The sequence below is a fragment of the Hypanus sabinus genome, chromosome 4 (assembly GCF_030144855.1).
Source record: "Hypanus sabinus isolate sHypSab1 chromosome 4, sHypSab1.hap1, whole genome shotgun sequence".
Lineage (NCBI taxonomy): Eukaryota > Metazoa > Chordata > Chondrichthyes > Myliobatiformes > Dasyatidae > Hypanus > Hypanus sabinus.
In genome coordinates this window covers 88,278,762-88,298,278 of record NC_082709.1, presented here as the reverse complement: position 1 = coordinate 88,298,278, position 19,517 = coordinate 88,278,762, and the positions used below count along the sequence as shown (strand labels likewise).

The window sequence follows — 19,517 nt, the reverse complement described above, 5'->3', positions numbered from 1 at the left end:
AAATCAGGTTTGTGTTGGACCTCGAGAGACTTTGTACAATGCCTAAGCGATGGCTTTTTAGAACAGCTTGTGGTTGAGCCTACTAGAGAAACAGCAGTTCTAGATTGGGTGTTGTGTAATGACTTAGATCTGATTATGGAGCTTAAGGTTAAGGAACTCTTAGGAGACAGTGATCATAATATGATAGAATTCATATTTATCCTGCAGTTTGAGAAGGAGAAGCTAAAATCAGATGTATTAGTGGAGTAAAGGGAATTGCGGAGGCATGAGAGGGAGCTAACCAAAGTTGATGGGAAGTGTACCTTAGCTGAACAGAAATAGCTGGAATTTCTATGACCAATTTAGAAGGTGCAGGAAAGATAGATTCCAAAAATGCAGAAGTACTCTAAAGGCAGAGAGAGCTTATAATACAGCAAAAGTTAGTGGGAAAGTAGAGGATTGGGAAGCTTTTAAAAGCTAGTAGAAAGCAACTAAAAAGCCACTAAGAGAAAGGAGGAAATCTGAAGGTAAACTGATCAATAATATAAAAAGGATACAATAAGCTTTTTCATACATGTAAAAAGTATAAGAGAGATGAGAGTGGATATTGGACCTCTGGAAAGTGATGTTGGAGAGATTGTAATTGGGGACAAAGAAATAGCAAATTAACTCACATATTTTGGTCAGTCTTCACTATGGAAGACACCAGTAGAAAGCCAGAAATGCGAGAGTGTCAGGCGGCAGAAGTGATTGTCATTGTTATTATGAAGGAGAAGGTGCTTTGGAAACTGAACACTTTGAAGGTGGATAAGTAACCTGGGCAGATGGACTACATCCCAGGATTCTGAAAGATAGCTGAAGAGATTGTGGAAGCATTAACAAAGATCTTTCGAGAATTACTAGATTTTGGAATGGTTCCAGAGGACTGCAAAATTGCAAATGTCACTCTGCTCTAAGAAGGGAGGGAGGCAGAAGAAGGAAAATTTTAGGCCAGTTAGTCTAACGTCAGTGGTTTTGAAATTTGTTGTAGTACATTCTTAAGGATGAGGTTTTCAGGGTACTTGAAACACATGACAAAATAGGCCATAATCAGCATGAGGAGAAATCATGCCTGACAAATATGTTGGAATACTTTGAGGAAATAACGGACAGGATAGACAAAGGGAAATAAGTGGATGTTGTTTATTTGGGTTTTCAGAAGGCCTTTGACATGGTGCCACTCATGTAATTGTTTAACAAGATAAAACCCGTGATATTACAGGAAAGATAAGTAGCATGGATAGAAGATTGACTGGTATGAGGCAAAGAGTCAGAATAACAGGGACCTTTTCTGGTTGGCTGCCGAGATTAGTGGTGTGCTGTAGGATTCAGTGTGGGATCACTTCTGTTTCAAATTATATGCCAATGATATGGATGAAGGAATTGATGGCTTTGTGGCCAAGTTTGTGGATGATACAAAGATATGTGGAGGGACAGATAGTGTTGCAGAAGCAGTGTGTCTGCAAAAGGACTTAGTTAGGGAGAATAGGCAAAGAAATGGCAGTCTGAATATAGTGTAGGGAAGTGCATGATAGAAGGAATAAAAGCATGAACTATTTTCTAAATGGGGAGAAAATTCAAAAATAAGAGGTGCCAAGGGACTCGTGCAGGATTCCCTAAAGATTAATTTGCAGGTTGAGTCAGTTGGAAAGTAGGCAAATGCAGTGTTAGCATTAATTTCAAGAACAATAGACTATAACAGCAATGAGGTAATGCGGAGAGCTTATAAAGTATTGGTCAGACTGCACTTGGGGTGTAGTCAGTTGTTTGGGCCCTTTATCTAAGAAAAGACAGTGGATGTGGAGAGGATGTTTCCTATGGTCGTGGAGGGCATAGCCTGAGAATAGAGGGACATCCATTTAGAACAGAGATGAGGAAATATTCCTTTAGCCAGAGGGTGGTGAATTCTTTGCTACAGGCGGCTGTGATAGCCAAGTCATTAGGTACATTTAAAGTGGAGGTTGATAGGTTCTTGATTAATCAAGATATCAAAGGTTGAGATTGAGAGGGGATCTGATTGCAACATATAAGATTATTAAGGGATTGGACAAGATAGAGGCAGGAAATATGTTCCAGATGTTGGGAGAGTCCAGTACCAGAGGGCATGGTTTAAGAATAAAGGGTAGGTCATTTAGGACAGAATTAAGGAAAAATTTCTTCTCCCAGAGAGTTGTGGGGGTGTGGAATGCACTTCCTCAGAAGGCAGTGGAGGCCAATTCTCTGGATGCTTTTAAGAAAGAGCTAGATAGGTATCTTATGGATAGGGGAATCCACACCTATTGTCTATTGTTACAGGGTGAAGGCAGAAGGATGGTGTTGAGATGGTCAATCAGCCATGATGAAATAGTGGAGCAGATGTAATGGGCTGAATGGAATAATTCTGTTCCTGTGTCTTACGGCAAGTCATGTGGCCAACCCATTGTACTTGTGATATCTTGGAGAGTTTGTTTTTAAGCTGCAAAGATGGAAACGCCCAGCAAGTTGAGCAGCATCAGCCAGGAGAGGAAAAAGCAGTTCAAGCTTTGACATAACCTTGTTTCCGTGGATAACTGACATGGAAACATTTGGAGATGCTTCAGTAAAAGCTTTAAAACTTGGAAAAGGGATATCTACAAATACATAAACATGTACTATGTACTTTGTCATCCTGTCAATCTTCGGGCCATGCCACTTGGTCTTGTGCTGATATTATTCTGTGATAGTATGTGCTAGATTAACGGTCGCCAACCCATCGATTGCGATTGACTGGTCAATCTTTGAGACTTCCCCAGTGGACCCGGAAATAAATAAATAAATGAATGAATGAATGAATAAAAAAATAAAAACACAACTACTGTTGAGAGATGGTTTCCGGGTTGCGGGGTTTTAGTTCCATTCTTTCTGCCCTGTGCGCATGTGTATAGCTCCCCGCACTACACAGTGTAATTCAACACGTACAAACAAGCTGGATGAACTCAGCAGGTCGGGCAGCATCCGTGAAATAAGAGTTAACCTGCTGACTGCTGAGTCATCCAGCTTGTTTGTACGTGTTGATTTGACCACAGCATGTGCAGTGTACTTTGTGTTTACACAGTGTAATTCAGTGGTCCCCAACCACCGGGTGGCGAGGAAACAATATGAGTGAGCTGCACCTTTCCTCATTCCCTGTCACGCCTACTGTTGAACTTGAACGCACGCGAGGTCATCAGTTGCCTAAACGCGGTGATACCCTTGCGCCAGGGATCATTGGTTTGCCTCGGGCAGCTGGCGAGAACCGCCGATGCTACTGGCCCGAAGCGTGGACAGATGGGCGCCGCCTCTAAACCTGTTCACCACATCGAATGTTCATGGGGAACCCAGTGTTAAAATATTCGCAGACGATCTAATTCGGGCTCAGGGTTCTGTAAGTATCAGAGCAGCTGCGATCTACTGAAACAAACTTTTGTCGGCTGATAGACCCTACAAGGTGGGGTGGGCGGGCGCCCTGTCGCACTCCTCGCTCAGTAGCTCTCTCCGGATTGGAACCGCCGCGGCTCCAGCACAGGGACCTCCGGCCCTGACCTTGTCCTCTCACCCTACCCATGACCAGCCGCACCTGGCCAGGGCGTCTGGCGGCGGGCGGATGGAGGCTGTCTAATGAGGCAATTAAGCTCTCAAAACTACTTCAGTACTCTTGAGTCCAAGCATCCCGCACTTGAAGACAAACCCAGTGTGTTTTCTTGAGCAGAAAAAACAGGCAAGCAGAACAGAAGCTAAATGCCGAGAGCCGCTAAAACTACATTGTGGAATAGACTGGGCATAAGGAACCTGCTTCGAGTATCGCTATATTCCGGTCATGTTTAACACCCTCCGTCAGGCGGCGGCAAGAATATTGTCAATATTAAACTGGTCCGCAGTGCAAATAAAGGGTGGGTACCCCTGGTGTTTATACATTATTTCTACTTCCGCGTTGCAGGGTTTTACTTCCGGTCTCTTCTGCCTCAGTGCGCATGCATGTAACTAATCGATCTGGTGGTTGATCTCATCTTTGACTTTGGCGGAGGTAGGGGATCTTGGGCTTAAAAAGGTTGGTGACCACTATACTAGATCATAACTATATGCGGTGTGTGACTATATGCACCGTGTTTTGCGCCCTGGCCCTAGAGGAATAATACACTTAGCTTAATACATGTGTATAGTTGAATGATAATAAACTTGAACTTGAAATACCCAATCCCTCTAGTGTAATTTTTCCTTTAAATGAATGTCTAACAACCACCCATCCTCATTTGCTTAGCTCAACACATTCTTTAAAGGAATGGCATGGTAGCGTAGTTACATAAGGCTATTAAAACACCAGTAACCCAGATACAATTCTGCTGCTCTTTGTAAAGAGATTCTATATTCCTGTGACTACATGAATTTCCTACAGATGCACCAGTTTTCTCCCACATTCCAAAGATGTATGGGTAAGTAGGTTAATTGGTCACATGAGTGTAATTGAGTGACACAAACTCGTTGAGCCAGAAGGACCTGTTACTGTGCTGTATCTCTAAGTTTAAAAAAAATGCTATTCCTTTGAACAATTGTGGGATTTCATTGATTTCTATTCTTGGTTAGTTAAGGGTTAGGAAGATGGCTATCCTCTCTGATTTAGTCAAGTCAAGTCACTTTTATTGTCATTTTGACCATAACTGCTGGTACAGTACATAGTAAAAATGAGACAACGTTTTTCCGGACCATGGTGTTACATGACACAGTACAAAAACTAGACTGAACTACGTAAAAAAAAACAACACAGAGAAAGCTACACTAAACTACAGACCTACACGAGACTGCATAAAGTGCACAGAAACAGTGCAGGCATTACAATCAATAATAAACAAGACAATAGAGCAAGGTGCCAGTCCAGGCTCTGGGTATTGAGGAGTCTGATAGCTTGGGGGAAGAAACTGTTACATAGTCTGGTCGTGAGAGCTCGAATGCTTCGGAGCCTTTTCCCAGACGGCAGGAGGGAGAAGAGATTGTATGGGGGTGCATAGGGTCCTTCATAATGCTGTTTCCTTTGCGGATGCAGCATGTAGTGTAAATGTCCATGATGGCGGGAAGAGAGACCCCCAATGATCTTCTCAGCTGACCTCACTATCCGCTGCAGGGTCTTGCGATCCGAGATGGTGCAATTTCCGAACCAGGCAGTATGCAGCTGCTCAGGATGCTCTCAATACAACCCCTGTAGAATGTGATGAGGATGGGGCGGTGGGAGATGGACTTTCTTAAGCCTTTGCAGAAAGTAGAGACGTTGCTGGGCTTTCTTTGCTATGGTATTTGAGGGACCAGGTGAGATTCTCCGCCACGTGAACACCAAGAAATTTGGTGCTCTTAACGATCTCTACCGAGGAGCAGTCGATGTTCAGTGGGGAGTGGTCACTCTGTGCCCTCCTGAAGTCAACAACTATCTCTTTTGTTTTGTTCACATTAAGAGACAGGTTGTTGGCTCTGCACCAGTCCGTTAGCCACTGCACCTCCTCTCTGTGAGCTGACTCGTCGTTCTTGCTGATGAGACCCACCACGGTCGTGTCATCGGCGAACTTGATGATATGGTTTGAGCTGTATGTTGCAGCACAGTTGTGGGTCAGCAGAGTGAACAGCAGTGGACTGAGCACACAGCCCTGGGGGGCCCCTGTGCTAAGTGTAATGGTGTTGGAGATGCAGCTCCTGATCCGGACTGACTGAGGTCTCCCAGTCAGGAAGTCTAGGATGCAGTTGCAGAGGGAGGTGTTCAGGCCCAGTAGGTTCAGCTTTCCAATCAGTTTCTGAGGGATGATTGTGTTGAATGCTGAACTAAAGTCTATGAACAGCATCCAAACGTATGTGTCTTTTTTTTGTCCAGATGGGTTAGGGCCAGGTGAAGGGTGGTGGCAATGGCATCATCTGTTGAGTGGTAGGGATGGTACGCAAACTGCAGGGGGTCCATTGAGAGGGGCATCGGGGTCTTGATATGCCTCATGACGAGCCTCTCGAAACATTTCATGATAATGGATATAAGTAGTCATTTAGGCAGGACACTGAAGACTTCTTCGGCACGGGGATGATGGTGGCAGCCTTGAAGCACTTTGGAACAGTGGCGCTGCTTAGGGAGATATTGAAGATGTCAGTGAGAACATCTGCTAGCTGGTCTGCACATCCTCTGAGCACTCTACCAGGGACGTTGTCTGGTCCAGCAGCCTTCCGTGGGTTGACCCTGCACAGGGTTCTTCTCGCGTTGGCCACAGAGAGACACAGCACCCAGTCATTTGTAGGAGGGGTTGACTTCTACGTCATTTTCCACCTCAAACGGACATAGAAGTTATTCAGCGCATCTGGGAGGGGGACATCACCTGCACAGTCATTAGAATTTAGTCATTAAAATTAATGTTATGTCAGTCATCAATGTAGTGTAAATTTGGTATTTGTGATTCCTTGATACGTGCAGTACTTTCATTTGTTTTATGTCTGAATTTGTTATTTATTCACCTTTCAGTGCTATTGTTTTACTTGTGTTTTTCAGGTTCACTGAAGGGGTTTTCTGTCTTCCAATTTCACAGCTCCCATTGTTTGCTTGCGTTGTGACTAAAATGGCAGTTCATGGCCTCGTCCAAGAGTGAGGAGTGTGCTACAGATCCCAGTTCTAAGAACTACCACAAAACTTTGAGCTCGAACATAAAACCCTTCAGTGCTTTTCAAACGCAGGAGTGTAGGCCATCTTATTCTGTTGCCCAGCACCCACTATGGGAATGGGGTGGTTACCATGTGATTGTACCTGTAAGAAAAAAAAATGCTTGCTTTGGAATATCTCATCGTGTTCCTTCTCACTCCTATCCTGCTATGACAGGAGGTAATGGCAGACTAACAATGCCAAGTTCCTACAGTGGTTTTCATTCTAATGTTTTGGTTAGCCCTTTTGAAACCTCCTCAATTTATGATCGAACTAATCACAACTACAGATCGTATCAGAGGCTCGAGTCCCTTGGTTCACGGCTCAGTGGGCTAGGAAATAGAACAATAGCATCTTCATCATGTTTTAATGGATTTATCCATTCAATTCCTTCCAGAGCAACCTCTTGTGACAGCCTAATGAAATTGAACAGTGGTATTTCACCTATTACACACCATTATAATTCTTACAGTGCAGGTTGCGAGCCTGTGTCCATGAGCAAAAATAATCCTAATCATATAGGTAAATCTACTTCACTCTATCGGAAACCATTGTTAAACACTAATGCATTTATGAGACCTACCAGTGCCAAAGTGCCTTTGCACCAGAAATGGGAAAAAAGCCCCAAACCTATGACTTCACATGGTAACAATGAGTTTGGAGATGCTGAAAGCCTGGCTAAATACAATGGGATCAGTGCCAAGGTCTCCCCTGGAAGTCCTGTTCGCCCTAACACAGAGGGTAAAATTGAGCGACCCGTTCATCAAAATGAACATTTCCGTAATAACTTGAAGAGTGCTATCAAACTAACAAAGAGCATCCCTGGTGATCCAGAGTTAAAATTTACTGAAGCTGTGAAAAGATCTTCAGAAGACCGCATTCCAAAGAATAATGTCCATGAGCGATGTGTGACTTTTTCTAAAGAAACTGAAGGCTTGTCTTCCCAAGGTATTCACCTTCACAATGTTACATACAACAGTGCTGGGGGAATATTTAAAAGAACTGTACCAAATCTCATTAAGGAGAGTAATTTACAGTCAGCCTTGAAGTCTGAGTATGTATATACCAATGGTAACTTGGAACGTCCAGTTCAAGAAAACAGTACAAGTAAAGAAAATACCATCACTAGTTGTAGCAAAACATCTGGTGTTTTGTCCACCAGTATGAACATCCACAATAATAGCCCGGTCACCTTACCAGAGAACATTGGTATGCATCAGGGATCTGACCATACAAAGAAACAATTGATCTTTTCCACCCCCAAAGCTAATGTTGGCTCACTCACACTTCAGATAGCTGCCATGCAGCTCAGGCCTGGAAACAAAATTGTTACAGATCCAGAAAACTCCAAGACCGAGGCAGATTCTCAGGACTCAGAGTAAGTAGTCATTGTGTTTCAAATTGTTCTTGTGATGTTAGTACACTATCAAAGATGATTGTTCTTGTAAATATTTAGACCATAAGACCATAAGGCATAAGAGCAGATCCATTGAGTCTACTGCCATTCCATCATGCTGGTATATTATCCCTCTCAAATTCATTCTCTTATCTTCTTCCCTTAAGCTTTGATGTCCTGACTAATTAAGAACCTACCATTCTCTGCTTTAAATATACCCAGTGGTTTGATCCAAGACCTCACTACTTATTCTCACAGGACTTTGGCATCCATGATATTCCATAAAATACCCAATTTATTTAAAACTGTACTGGTTTTGTAGTTTGGATTGAAATGATACTGAAGTAATTATCAGAATTGATAGAAATATATACATTTTGTCAAAATTGAAATCTCCTTCTGACACTTATCCTACGATTATGAGAATAGTGAGGTAATACTAGTAGGAGATTTCAAATTTCCTGTTATTGACTGGTCAACCCAGCATGCAAAGAGCCTGGTTTGGGCAGAATTTGTGCGGTACGTCCAAGACAGTTTCTTCATGCAGTATATAGGGGAACATTCTCGGGAAGGAGCAATACGATAGGAAATGAGCTGGGCCAATTTACTAAAGTTGGTGAGTACATTGGTCCAATGACCACAAATATATTGGTTTTAAAATAGTTATAGACAAAGATAGAACAAATCCACAGGTTGAACTTGATGGCATAACGCAGAACATGGCTGTAGTTGATTGGATGACTATTTAAAGGCAAAGAAACAGTTGGTTTTAAAAGTGTAGTATCAAAAAACTTGGGCAGCATGTTCTTGTTATGGTGAAGGGTAGGCATACCAAGTTCAGGAAACCCTGGATGATGAAAGATATTGAGGCTCAGTCAAGGAAAAAGAAGGGATCTTCATGTTCAGGCAACTAGGTAAGAATGAATCCCACAATGAATATAAAAAAAAGTTTAAGAGCAGACTTAAGAAGGAAATCAGGAGGGTATAAAGAAGACGTGAGATGGATTTGGCAGGTGAGGTTAAGGATAATCCCAAGAGGGTCTTCAGTTATATTAACGGTAAAAGGATGACTCAGGAGAGATTAGGTTCTCTTAAAGACCATCAAGACTATGTATGGAACAGCTGAGATGTTTAACGACTATTTTTCTTCAGTGTTTACTAAGGAGAATATCATGGATGACAAAGAAATGAGATAATAAGTAGAGCATGTGGATCATGTGCATGTTATGAGGATTATGTGGGTAAATGCCTAGAGACTGGCCAAATGCACCCATGGACCTTATTGGGAGGTCAAGGAAGAAATTGTGGTCAGGAATCTACATGCCGGTGAGCCTGATTTCATTTGCAGGGAAGTTATTGGAGAGTATTCTAAGGGATGAGATCTACCCTCAACAGTAGCCATTCTCCTCAACACCAGGTATACTGCTTTGGATAGTTTTTTGGGGAGAGGGGTGGGTGGAATGACCTAGCAGAGGAAAGTTACAGTGGTCAGGTCTCAGGCATTGAGTCTGTCTCTTTGTTCAGAAAGGTGGGGGGCGGGGAGAGAGAAGAGCAGTGCAGTAGTGACAGGGGATTCCATAGTTAGAGCAGCAGGCAGGTGATTCAGTGGACATGCAAGAAACACCGGCATGGTATGTTGCCTCCCAGGTGCCAGGGTCAGGGGTGTTTTGGATCGGGTCCATGGTGAGCAGCCAGAAGTCATGTACATATTGGTACTGACAGAATAGGTAGAAAAGGGATGAGGTCCTGAAGAGAGGATATAGGGAGATGGGTAGAAGGTTGAAATGCAGCACCTTCAGGGTTGTAATCTCTGGATTGCTGCCTTGTGCCATGCTGCAGTGAGAGTGAGAATATGATAACTTGGCAGATGAATTTGTGTCTGAGGACTTGGTGGAGGGGGCAGGGTTTCAGATTTATGGAACATTGGGATATCTTCTGGGGAAGGTATTACCTGTACAAAAAGGGTGGGCTACACCTGAACCCGAGTGGAACCAATATCCTTGAGGGGAAGTTTGCTAGGGCTGTTTGAGGAGAGTTTAAGCTAATTTGGCAGGGGGGTGAGACACAGCATGATGGGGCTGAGGAAGGGACAGTGTTTAGTGAGACTGAGGAAGGACAAGTAGATGATAGGGGAAAATTGCTGTCAGTGGGATGAGTTGGAAGTGTAATATAGGACCAAAGTTGAAAAGGGTGATGAATGCAGACTGAAGGTGTTATATTTGAATGCATGTAGTATACAGATGATCTTATAGAGCAGTTAGAGATTGGCAGCTATGACATTATAGGCATTACTGAGTTGTAGCTGAAAGAAAATCATAGTTGGGTGTTTAATATCCAAGAATACACACTGTATTAAAATGACCAGCCAGGTAGGCTGAGGAGGTGGTGTGGCTCTGGTCGTAAAAAATGAAATCAAATCCTTACAAAGAGCTGACATAGGCAATGTGACCCAGTATGGGATCCGATTCCTCAACAATCCAGGCCATTCGGTCAGTAATGGAGGCACCGCAGCGTGTTTCGTCTTCTCCAATTGGGCCATGTCTTCCTTTTCAATTGTTGACCAAATGGAATTGATGTCCAGGTCATCTTACTGAACAGCTACCACTTCCCCAGGACTCAATTCCAGTAACTGGTTTGTCTTCAGAGCAGTCAGGTTACAGTGAACTTGTGGAATAGCATCACTAGAAGCTCCCAATTGATCTACTGCTCGACCCTGCCCTTGCCTTCCATCTGCCTTCACCACGATGGCGAACTGGCACATGGCTTTCACTCCCGGGGCAGGAACAGTCTCCGTCCCTGTCCAGCTCTTCATGTGCATGTCGGGACAAAACATTAGCATTAACATTCCTGCTTCCCAGCCGGTACTTCAGGCTGAAATCATAGGCAAACAACTCTGCCGACCACCGATGGTCTGTGGCATCCAATTTCGCCGAGATCAGGACATAAATTAAGGGATTGTTGAACATCCTCACCTCAAGCTTGGCACCACAGAGGTAGCCACTCAACTTATCCTCCACAGCCCATTTCAACGCCAGAAACTCCAAAGTGCGTGTGATAGTTTTTCTCAGAGGGTGATAGACTCCAGCTGATAAACGCAACAGGTCTCAACCCAGTGCCCTGATCCTGATAAGCCCTCTCTGCTAGCATTTGTATGCAGTACATATGGCAATCAGAGTTTGCAAAAGCCAGCACAGGCACCTTTAGCAACTGAAAGGCCACTTCACATTTTGTATCCCACCTCGCTCCAAGGGGCTAAGAAACTCTTTACCCTCAGACTCCTATAGTCCACACACATCCATACCTTCCCATTCTTCTTCCTGGCCACTACTACTGGAGACGCATAGGGGATTCTGGACTTGGTTCCTTCCTTCAACTTACACAAATGCTGCCGAATGTCTTCCACCTCTGCAGGGGCAAGTTGCTGCGACTGTCCTCGGTTACCCACATCAAACTCGTCAGCGGAAAAGACACCTTCCACCTTCAACATCTTCTCTGTCAACCTCCTCTTCCAACCTGCAAGTACTGGGGAGTCTCCAAAGTTGAATGACTCAATGGTCAACTTTCCCCCTTTTGCAGATAGTTTCTCCCCGGCTTGTCTCATAGGGATTCTAGCCATTACTGTCACCAGAAAGAGGTGTGCCAGGGACATCCCCCACTTGAAGGTGACCTCCCTCTTTGTAGTTTTCCTGAGAATTGCTGCCATCCTGTTCACCTGTACAATGGAGGGCTTCTGCAGTTCAGGCCTTGCCAGTACCCCAGCAGGCACGTCTGACTTCTCAGGCATTCCAGGAAATTTGGGGTTTCCCATTACTCTCGCTACTTCCCTGTGCCATATCACCATTGACTTTGATACCCCATAGTCCCTCATTTAAACTCGTTATCTGGCCCAGTGCAGCCACCACTTCCTCAAAAGCAGCTCAAACACCAGGTGAACAGACGGTATTCTCAGAAAGCTCTCTCCAGTTTTCTCCCTGCAGGTTCCCATTAGCCTCCTCACAATAGGGATGTTGGTCCCCACAAGAATTGAAACACCGCCCTTCTCAACAGGGTCCAGACAAACCAGTATTAATGTAACAAGGACCTCAACCAATCTCACATTGGCCTCCGAAAACTCCAGCTTCACTGACAAATAACCATTATTTGGATAACCTCCCACACTAAGACCCCAGATCTCTGGTGCACTGAGTGACGTCAATGGTAAATGCATCAAATACTGGTTGTAAAATGACTATTACAGCAAAATGACCTGTGACCCTGTGTCAAGTATGGCTCTAGCATAAATGCCCTCTATCTTAATGATACAGTGGAGCTTTGCTCCACTAAGCCTCCGGGAATATGGTTTTTTTGCTTTAGGGTGTTCTTTGATATATTCTGGGAACTTTTTCCCCCCAATATGTCAGGCCGTCCCCTCACTGAATTTCTTAAGTTTTCCTAACGTCTCTCATTGCTTAGGTTCCAGGGGGTTTCCCATTGTTCATACTCCTTCCTGAAGTGTCCCTCTTCGCTACAGGCAGTATCAGTCACTCCCTTCTCACAGGACCCTGGCTGCTAGCAGTCCTCTGCATAGTCCATCCCCTTAGAGGAAATGCCTCCCTATCAGCTCCATCATATGGGGGCGGGGGGGTGCTGGGCACACCCACAGATAACAATGCATTCTCCTCCCCTTGTACTTCTCCAATCAGCTTAACAAATGAGAGAGGGGAGGGGAGTGCATCTTGTGAGACAGTCAGAGACCCCAAGTGATCTGGGACTGGGCACTTTTCGCTATTTGGTCCATTCATAACTGATCCACCTCAGCTGTCTGAATGGCCCCTCTGTGCCGCAAGCAATTTAACTACCTCTCTAGCCGAAAATATAGGCAGAAGGCTTCTCCACTCCTCACGACACATGTTCTGAAACCCTACCATGAGCTCCACTGGGTTTCCCATTGCACCAAACACCTTTACTGGTGCTTACATGTAGAGTGCAGAAGTGGCAAGTGGGTTCTGTGCCTTTACAGATCTCACTAGGTCAGCAGCCTGCCCGCTCAAACTTTGAACCAATCACTGTTGTTTTACGTCAGCAGTGCACTGCCACTCATCTAACAACTCAGAGGTCTGCTCCATCCAAGTCGCATACTCCTCTTTCCCCTTTCAGGGTGGACTTCGATCCTGAGTACACACTGAGAACAGGCTACCATAGCTGGGACATTGAATCTGGGCATTTTCCCATTTATTCGCCAGGGAGGTAAGGTCTGCTACCTCCTTGCTGGGGGACTAATTAGACATTCCAAATCAGACAACTCCTTCCCCTTGCACTACAGAAATGAGAGAACCCTGTTTTTGAAGTCTCCGCTCCCAGCTACGGGAGACTTGACTTGTGATTCAGCCTGCTCCCTTGCTTTCCTCCTCCCGGAAAGTATGGACAGTCCAAGGCACCCCCCCCCCTCCCCCCGACCCTGGGCCCCAATTGTAACAGGTAGTTCCACTGCCGTTACGCCAGCACTAGTCTGAACTAAAAGTCTATGTCTGTCATTATATCAAACCTCCGCCCCACACTCGTAACTTTCCCTACAGCTTTAACAGTACTTACAAGTCGAATTAACGGCACATCAGGAGTACGAGTATCTACCCCACTCAACACGTACACATTCATTACCAGTAACCCCGTAGATTCACACCACTGCTCAATCCCGGCAGCATCCATACTCATGTATCGTAATCATTTTACTGGGCAATAGTTTAGCATAGACTTAAACATACAACCTACTGGTTCAATGCTCAGGGCAATCACACAGCATCCAATAAAATCAATCCCGAACAATACCGCCACAATTGTAATCCTCAGGTTCTGTCGGCTGCGTAGTTCTAGGGAAGACTATCTCTGGCCCTGCCAAATGGGTGAGTTTGAGATGCGAATCCACCCTGAAACCCCCCCTTTTTGTCTGGATGCTGTGTGGTTTGTTACCCTGTTACAAATCAGTACCACAAAATAAAAGACAGTACACTGCATACAATTAAACAATTTAGCTTTTTAATTCTTGATTTGACTACAGGGTTAGTGAAGAAAAAGCAAAAAAAGAAAAGAGCCCGTTTGAATATAACAGTCTAATGTGCACAAGTTGGAGCTCACAGTTTCCCTTTTGTTGATCTTCCTTCAATCTCCCCGGCCTTTGTCAGATTGGGTTGAGTCCTACGATCTCCTTCCTCCAGCAACTTTTCTCTTTATCTCCCGCTGAACAAAAGACCCAGATCACCCTGGCACGGAAACAATCATTGGATGGTTCACATTCCAAAGCACCCGTTATCTCTAACCCTAACCCGAACACCTTATAGACAGACCATTACATTAGCACCTTTCCCAGGGTGTTACATATGTATATATACATGTACCTTTGACATCTCTGTTAAACTTCCTTCCAATCACCTTAAATGGATTTCCTTTGGTATTGATCATTGCCATTTTGGGGAAAAGGGGCTGGGTGTCCACTATGCCTCTCATAATCTTATATACCACTATCAAATCAATCTCTCATCCATAGCCCTAGCTCAATTAATCTTTCTTTATTAGACATATTCTCTTAATCTAGGCAACATCTGGTAAATCTCTGCATCTTCTCTGAAACTCCACATCCTTGTTAATGTGAGGTGACTAAAACTGAGGACAATACTCTCAGTATGGTCTAAGCAGAATTTTATAGAGCTGCAGCATTGGGTCATGACTCTTGAACTCAACCCCCACACCCCCCCATCAATGAAGACCAGTCGGCTATATCCCTTTATCACCCTGTCAATTTCCTCAACAGCTTTGAAGGATCAATGGACTTGGACCCAAAGTCCCTCTGTTCCTCCACAATGCTAAGAATACCTTGTACTCTGTCTTCAAGTTTGATCTTCCAAAATGTATCACTTCACACTTTTTCAGATTAAACACCATCTGCTACTTCTGTCCAATTTTGCAACTTATCTTTAACCTCTTGTAGCTGATAACAATCTTCTGTACTATCCACAGTACCTCAAATTTTTTTTGTCATCTACAAACTTACTAACCCATCCCTCAGCTTCCATTTTTAAAAAAGAAAAGTAATTTACAAAACTCACCAGGAGCAGGAGTCCTAGAATAGATCTGTGCAGAACACCATTAGTCACAACCTCCAGATACAATACGCTCTATCATCTTCTGTGGGCTAGTCAAATCTGAATCTGCGCAGTCAAGTTTCCATGGACCCTATGTTTCATGACTTCCTGAATGATTCTGCCATGGGAACCTTGTCAGATGCCTTATTAAAACTCATTATACACAACATCCACCATTTTACCTTCATCAGTTTGCTTTGTCAACCTCTTGAGAAATTCAGTCAGGCTCACGAAGCACAACCTTCCCTTCACAACGTCATGCTGACTATCCCTAATAAGAATGTTCTTCTCCAAATGCTTGTAAATTCAGTTCCTAAGAATCCTCTCCAATAATTTGCCCATCACTAATGTAGGACTCACAGGATTTTCCTTATTACCTACTTTTGAACAACATTTGCCATCGTACAACCATCTGGTACACTCCTCTGGCCAAGGAGGGAGTGAAGATTGTCATCAAAGCCTCAGCAATCTCTTCCCTCGCTTCCCAAAGTACCCTGGGTAATGTCCTGTCTGCCCCCAGGAACTTCTCTATCTTTTCCAGAAGCTCCAATGCCTTCATCCTTGATATCAAAATGCTTACCCTTAACCTCCATCTAAACTCTTTATACTAAGGAGCCAATCGATATTAGGGAGGTCGAAGTCAACCATGACAATAACCCTGTAGTTTTTGCAACTTTCCTAAACCTGTGTACTGTATTTATCTGTTGCTCATTGTCCCAGTGGCTATGGGGTTGGGGGGGGTGGTTTGGAAGCGGTGGGGGGTGGGTGCTACAGAGTACTCCCAGTATTAAACATGACATGAAGGTTGGATTTGTGGATAGTGTGGAGGACTTTTGTAGGACATTAACAGGATGCATGGCAGGCCTGAGAAGTGACAGATGGAATTCAACTCTGAAAAGTGTGAAGTGATGCATTTTAGAAGGTTGAATTTTTAGGCAGAATATAGAGTTAATGGCAGGATTCTTGGCAGTGTGGATGAGCAGGTGGATCTTGGGGTCCATGTCCATAGATCCTTCAAAGTTGTCATGTTAAGGCATATGATGTGTTGGCCTTCATTAGTAGGAGGATTAAGTTCAAGAGCTACGAGGTAATATTGCAGCTTTATAAAATCACACTGGAATATTGTGAAGCACTGTCGACGTTTCGGGCCAAGGCCCTTCGTTAGGACTAACTGAAGAGAAAGATGCTAAGAGATTTGAAAGTAGTGCGGGGGGGGGGGGGGGCGGGAGGGAGAAATGCGTCCCTCCTCCCCTTCTTACCCCATCCCTGACATATTTAGTTATTTGTTTTTTCTCTCTTTCTCTGCCTGTTCTCCATCTCCCTCTGGTGCTCCCCCCTCCCCCTTTCTTTCTCCCGAGGCCTCCCGTCCCATGATCCTTTCCCTTCTCCAGCTCTGTATCACTTTTGCCAATCACCTTTCCAGCTCTTGGCTTCATCCCACCCCCTCCGGTCTTCTCTTATCATTTCCCATTACCCCCTCCCCCCACTACTTTCAAATCTCTTAGTATCTTTCTCTTCAGTTAGTCCTGACGAAGGGTCTCAGCCCGAAACATCAACAGTGCTTCTCCCTATAGATGCTGCCTGGCCTGCTGTGATCTACCAGCATTTTGTGTGTGTTGTTTGAATTTCCAGCATCTGCAGATTTCCTCGTGTTTGCTCTGGAATATTGTGTTCAGTTTTGGTCGCCTCATTACAAGAAGGATGTGGAAGCATTAGAGAGAGTGCAGAGATTTACCAGGATGCCTCCTGGACTACAGGGCATGTCTTTTGAGCATGGGTTGAGCAAGCTTGGCTTTTCTCTGTAGAGTGAAGGAGGATGTGAGTGCCTTTTTGTGGTGTGCAAGATGATAAAAGGCATTGATTGAGTGGACAGTTGAGATTTATTCCCAGTACAGAAATGGCTAATGCAAGGGGCCATAATTTTAAAGTGATTGGAGGAAAATATGGGGGTGGGTCTATCAAAAGTAAGTTCTTTACACAGAGAGTGATGGATGTGTGGAACACGCTGCTGGGTGTAGTAGTAGAGACAAATGTATTAGGGACACTTAAGTAACTCTTAGATTGTACATGGATGATAAAAAAAAATGGAGGCTGCGTGGGAGGGAAAGATTAGGTTGATTTTGGAGTAGGTTAAAAGGTCAACATATTGTGGGCTGAAGGGCCTGTACTGTTGTGCTATGTTCTAGAGCAGAGTGCAGTAACTATCACTATGTGATCCTGATCTATTCTTGCTGCAAATTCTGAAGGGCTTTTCTCTTAGCTTGCTTGTGATCTGCTCGCCATTCATCAGAATCAAACTGGGAATGTCTAAAAGAGTAGATAGTCTATTTCCCAGGTTAGAAATATTCTCCACTATTTGACACAGCTTTTAATGTGAAAAAGGGAAAGTTTAAAGGTCATTTAACGAGTGGTAGAAGTGGAGATAAGAATCAGAGGAATACATGAACAAGCAAGGAATGGCGGGATATAGACCATGGGCATAGTTTAATTTGGCATCATGATTGGAACAGACTTCATAGGCCATCGGGCCTGTTCCTGTGCACTGATGGAAATGTTATGCCTACAAGTCACTTTTTCAGTGGAAGAGGAGATAATGTATAGAGGCAAGTCATAAACACGAAGAGATTCTGCAGATGCTGGAAATACAGAGCAGCGCAAGTAAGATTCTGGAGGAGCTCAGCAGGTCAGGCAGCATCTATGGAGGGGAATATTTTGGGTGAGACCCTTTATCAGTGCTTGAAACATGTTCCTCTTTCTTTTTTAGAGAAAGTGAACAATGTTTTTGTCTGCTCTATTAAAAAGTTGTAAACTGTTATATATTTTCCTACTGGGTGAGTTTCTTACCTTAGCTCTGTCACTCAGCAGAAAGCAGAACTAGTTATATAATTTTCTACTCTTTTCCCCTCTCATATCAATTGCTGCTGTTGCTGTCAACCATATAGTTTGGTATTGATTTATTATTGTCACACGTACCAAGATGCAGTGAAAATCTCATCTTTCAACCATTTTATTAAAAATTTCCTGGCTATCAAGAGTTTTATGTGGAAAAAACACATTACTTTGAAGAAAATGACTCTGATAATTAAGAGTGTAATACTCTGGAAATCATCTAAATTATGTTTTTTTTAAACTAGTGTTGACATTGAAGGGGAAGACTTTGCAGATGATTTGGAAGATGCCAGCAGCCAGGACTGTGATGGTAAATTTGGTTCTTGGGTGTTCTTTAGAGATTCTGTTGTGTTCATGTTACCCCCTAGAAACACCAAGCCTATGTTAAATGCTGCGGATATTGTTGTAACAAGTTGTTTAACTTTGTTCCAAATTCCTAATGGAGCCTTTGGGCTTCAAGCTATTGAGTAGTTTCATCGTTATTTTTAAAATTTTGCATCTAGCTTTGAGATTTAGTCTGTTTTTTTAATTGAGTGTTAGGACCTTTCTTCAATCTATCTTCATTCCCAGTTTTTAGTTTTAATATTTAGGATGATTGAATCAAAGTAGTTTATTGCTTTTTTTTGGTTTTTTGAGATTTGCAAGAACTTTTCCTTGAATATAAGATCACCTCTCCTTACACAAGACTCAGAGCCCACAAAGAACAGAAGAACATCATAAATGGGAGCAGGAGCACTTAGTTCCTTGAGTTTGTTCTGTCCAGTGGATCTTCTACCTTCTTCATCTCCATTTCCATTTATTACTCTAATATCCAAAAATACATCAATTTCCATTTTGATTGCAGTGACTGAGCATTCATTGCCCTTCTAAGGTACTAACTGTTATTTGACACTCTCTCTGAGAGCACCCTCTCTGTTTCTAGCATGTCAAGTCCTTTAAGCATTTTATTGGTCTCATAAGGTTGCCTCATTCTTTAAAATCTAAAGAATAGTTGCCTAGCCTGCTTACTTTGTCCATATTAAACACCCTAGGAGCTACAAATGGCAAATTATCAGCATTTCCCCCACCAGCAAATTTACCCTCTCTCCTGGGGAAAAATGTTCTCAAGATTCCAAGTGTAGTTTCAGGCTACAAACTGTGTATAATTCTGTTCAAGTATAATCAGGTCTGAATAGATAGAGGAGTAAGAAATGCTGTGGGGAAAATGGGATTAACCAGTTAGATCTCGCAGAAAGATGGCCTATTCTTGATTAGCTGCATGGCTTCTATACATGCTATAATAATTCTGTGATCATTTTCTTGTCAGGTCTAAAACTGAACCTAAAAGTTGTATAGACTCTACTCAGGTTAATTTAGCAGACATAAACACTTGAATCATCCATATTTAAGTTAATCTGTGCTACACTCCTTAGACATCTTACCTTTTGAGAAGTACTTTAATGATAAA

The 19,517-nt window shown here is 43.4% G+C and overlaps 1 protein-coding gene across 8 annotated transcripts in view; it reads left to right on the top strand.

Annotated features, from left to right (window-relative positions):
* ttll4 (tubulin tyrosine ligase-like family, member 4) overlaps window positions 1-19,517 on the top strand; it is a 102,817-nt gene that overhangs the window by 25,324 nt on the left and 57,976 nt on the right. For 7 of the 8 annotated variants that reach the window (XR_009511703.1, XM_059967630.1, XM_059967628.1 and 4 more), the window contains exons 2-3: window positions 6,524-8,048; window positions 18,316-18,380. Coding sequence is in view for 6 of the 8 variants with exons in the window: in XM_059967630.1 (XP_059823613.1) it covers window positions 6,601-8,048; window positions 18,316-18,380 (1,513 nt within the window). In the remaining 2 variants the exon portion in view is untranslated. Of the gene's footprint in view, window positions 1-6,523; window positions 8,049-13,243; window positions 13,293-18,315; window positions 18,381-19,517 lie in introns of those variants that run through there. The other variant, XM_059967631.1, reaches the window with a different exon arrangement.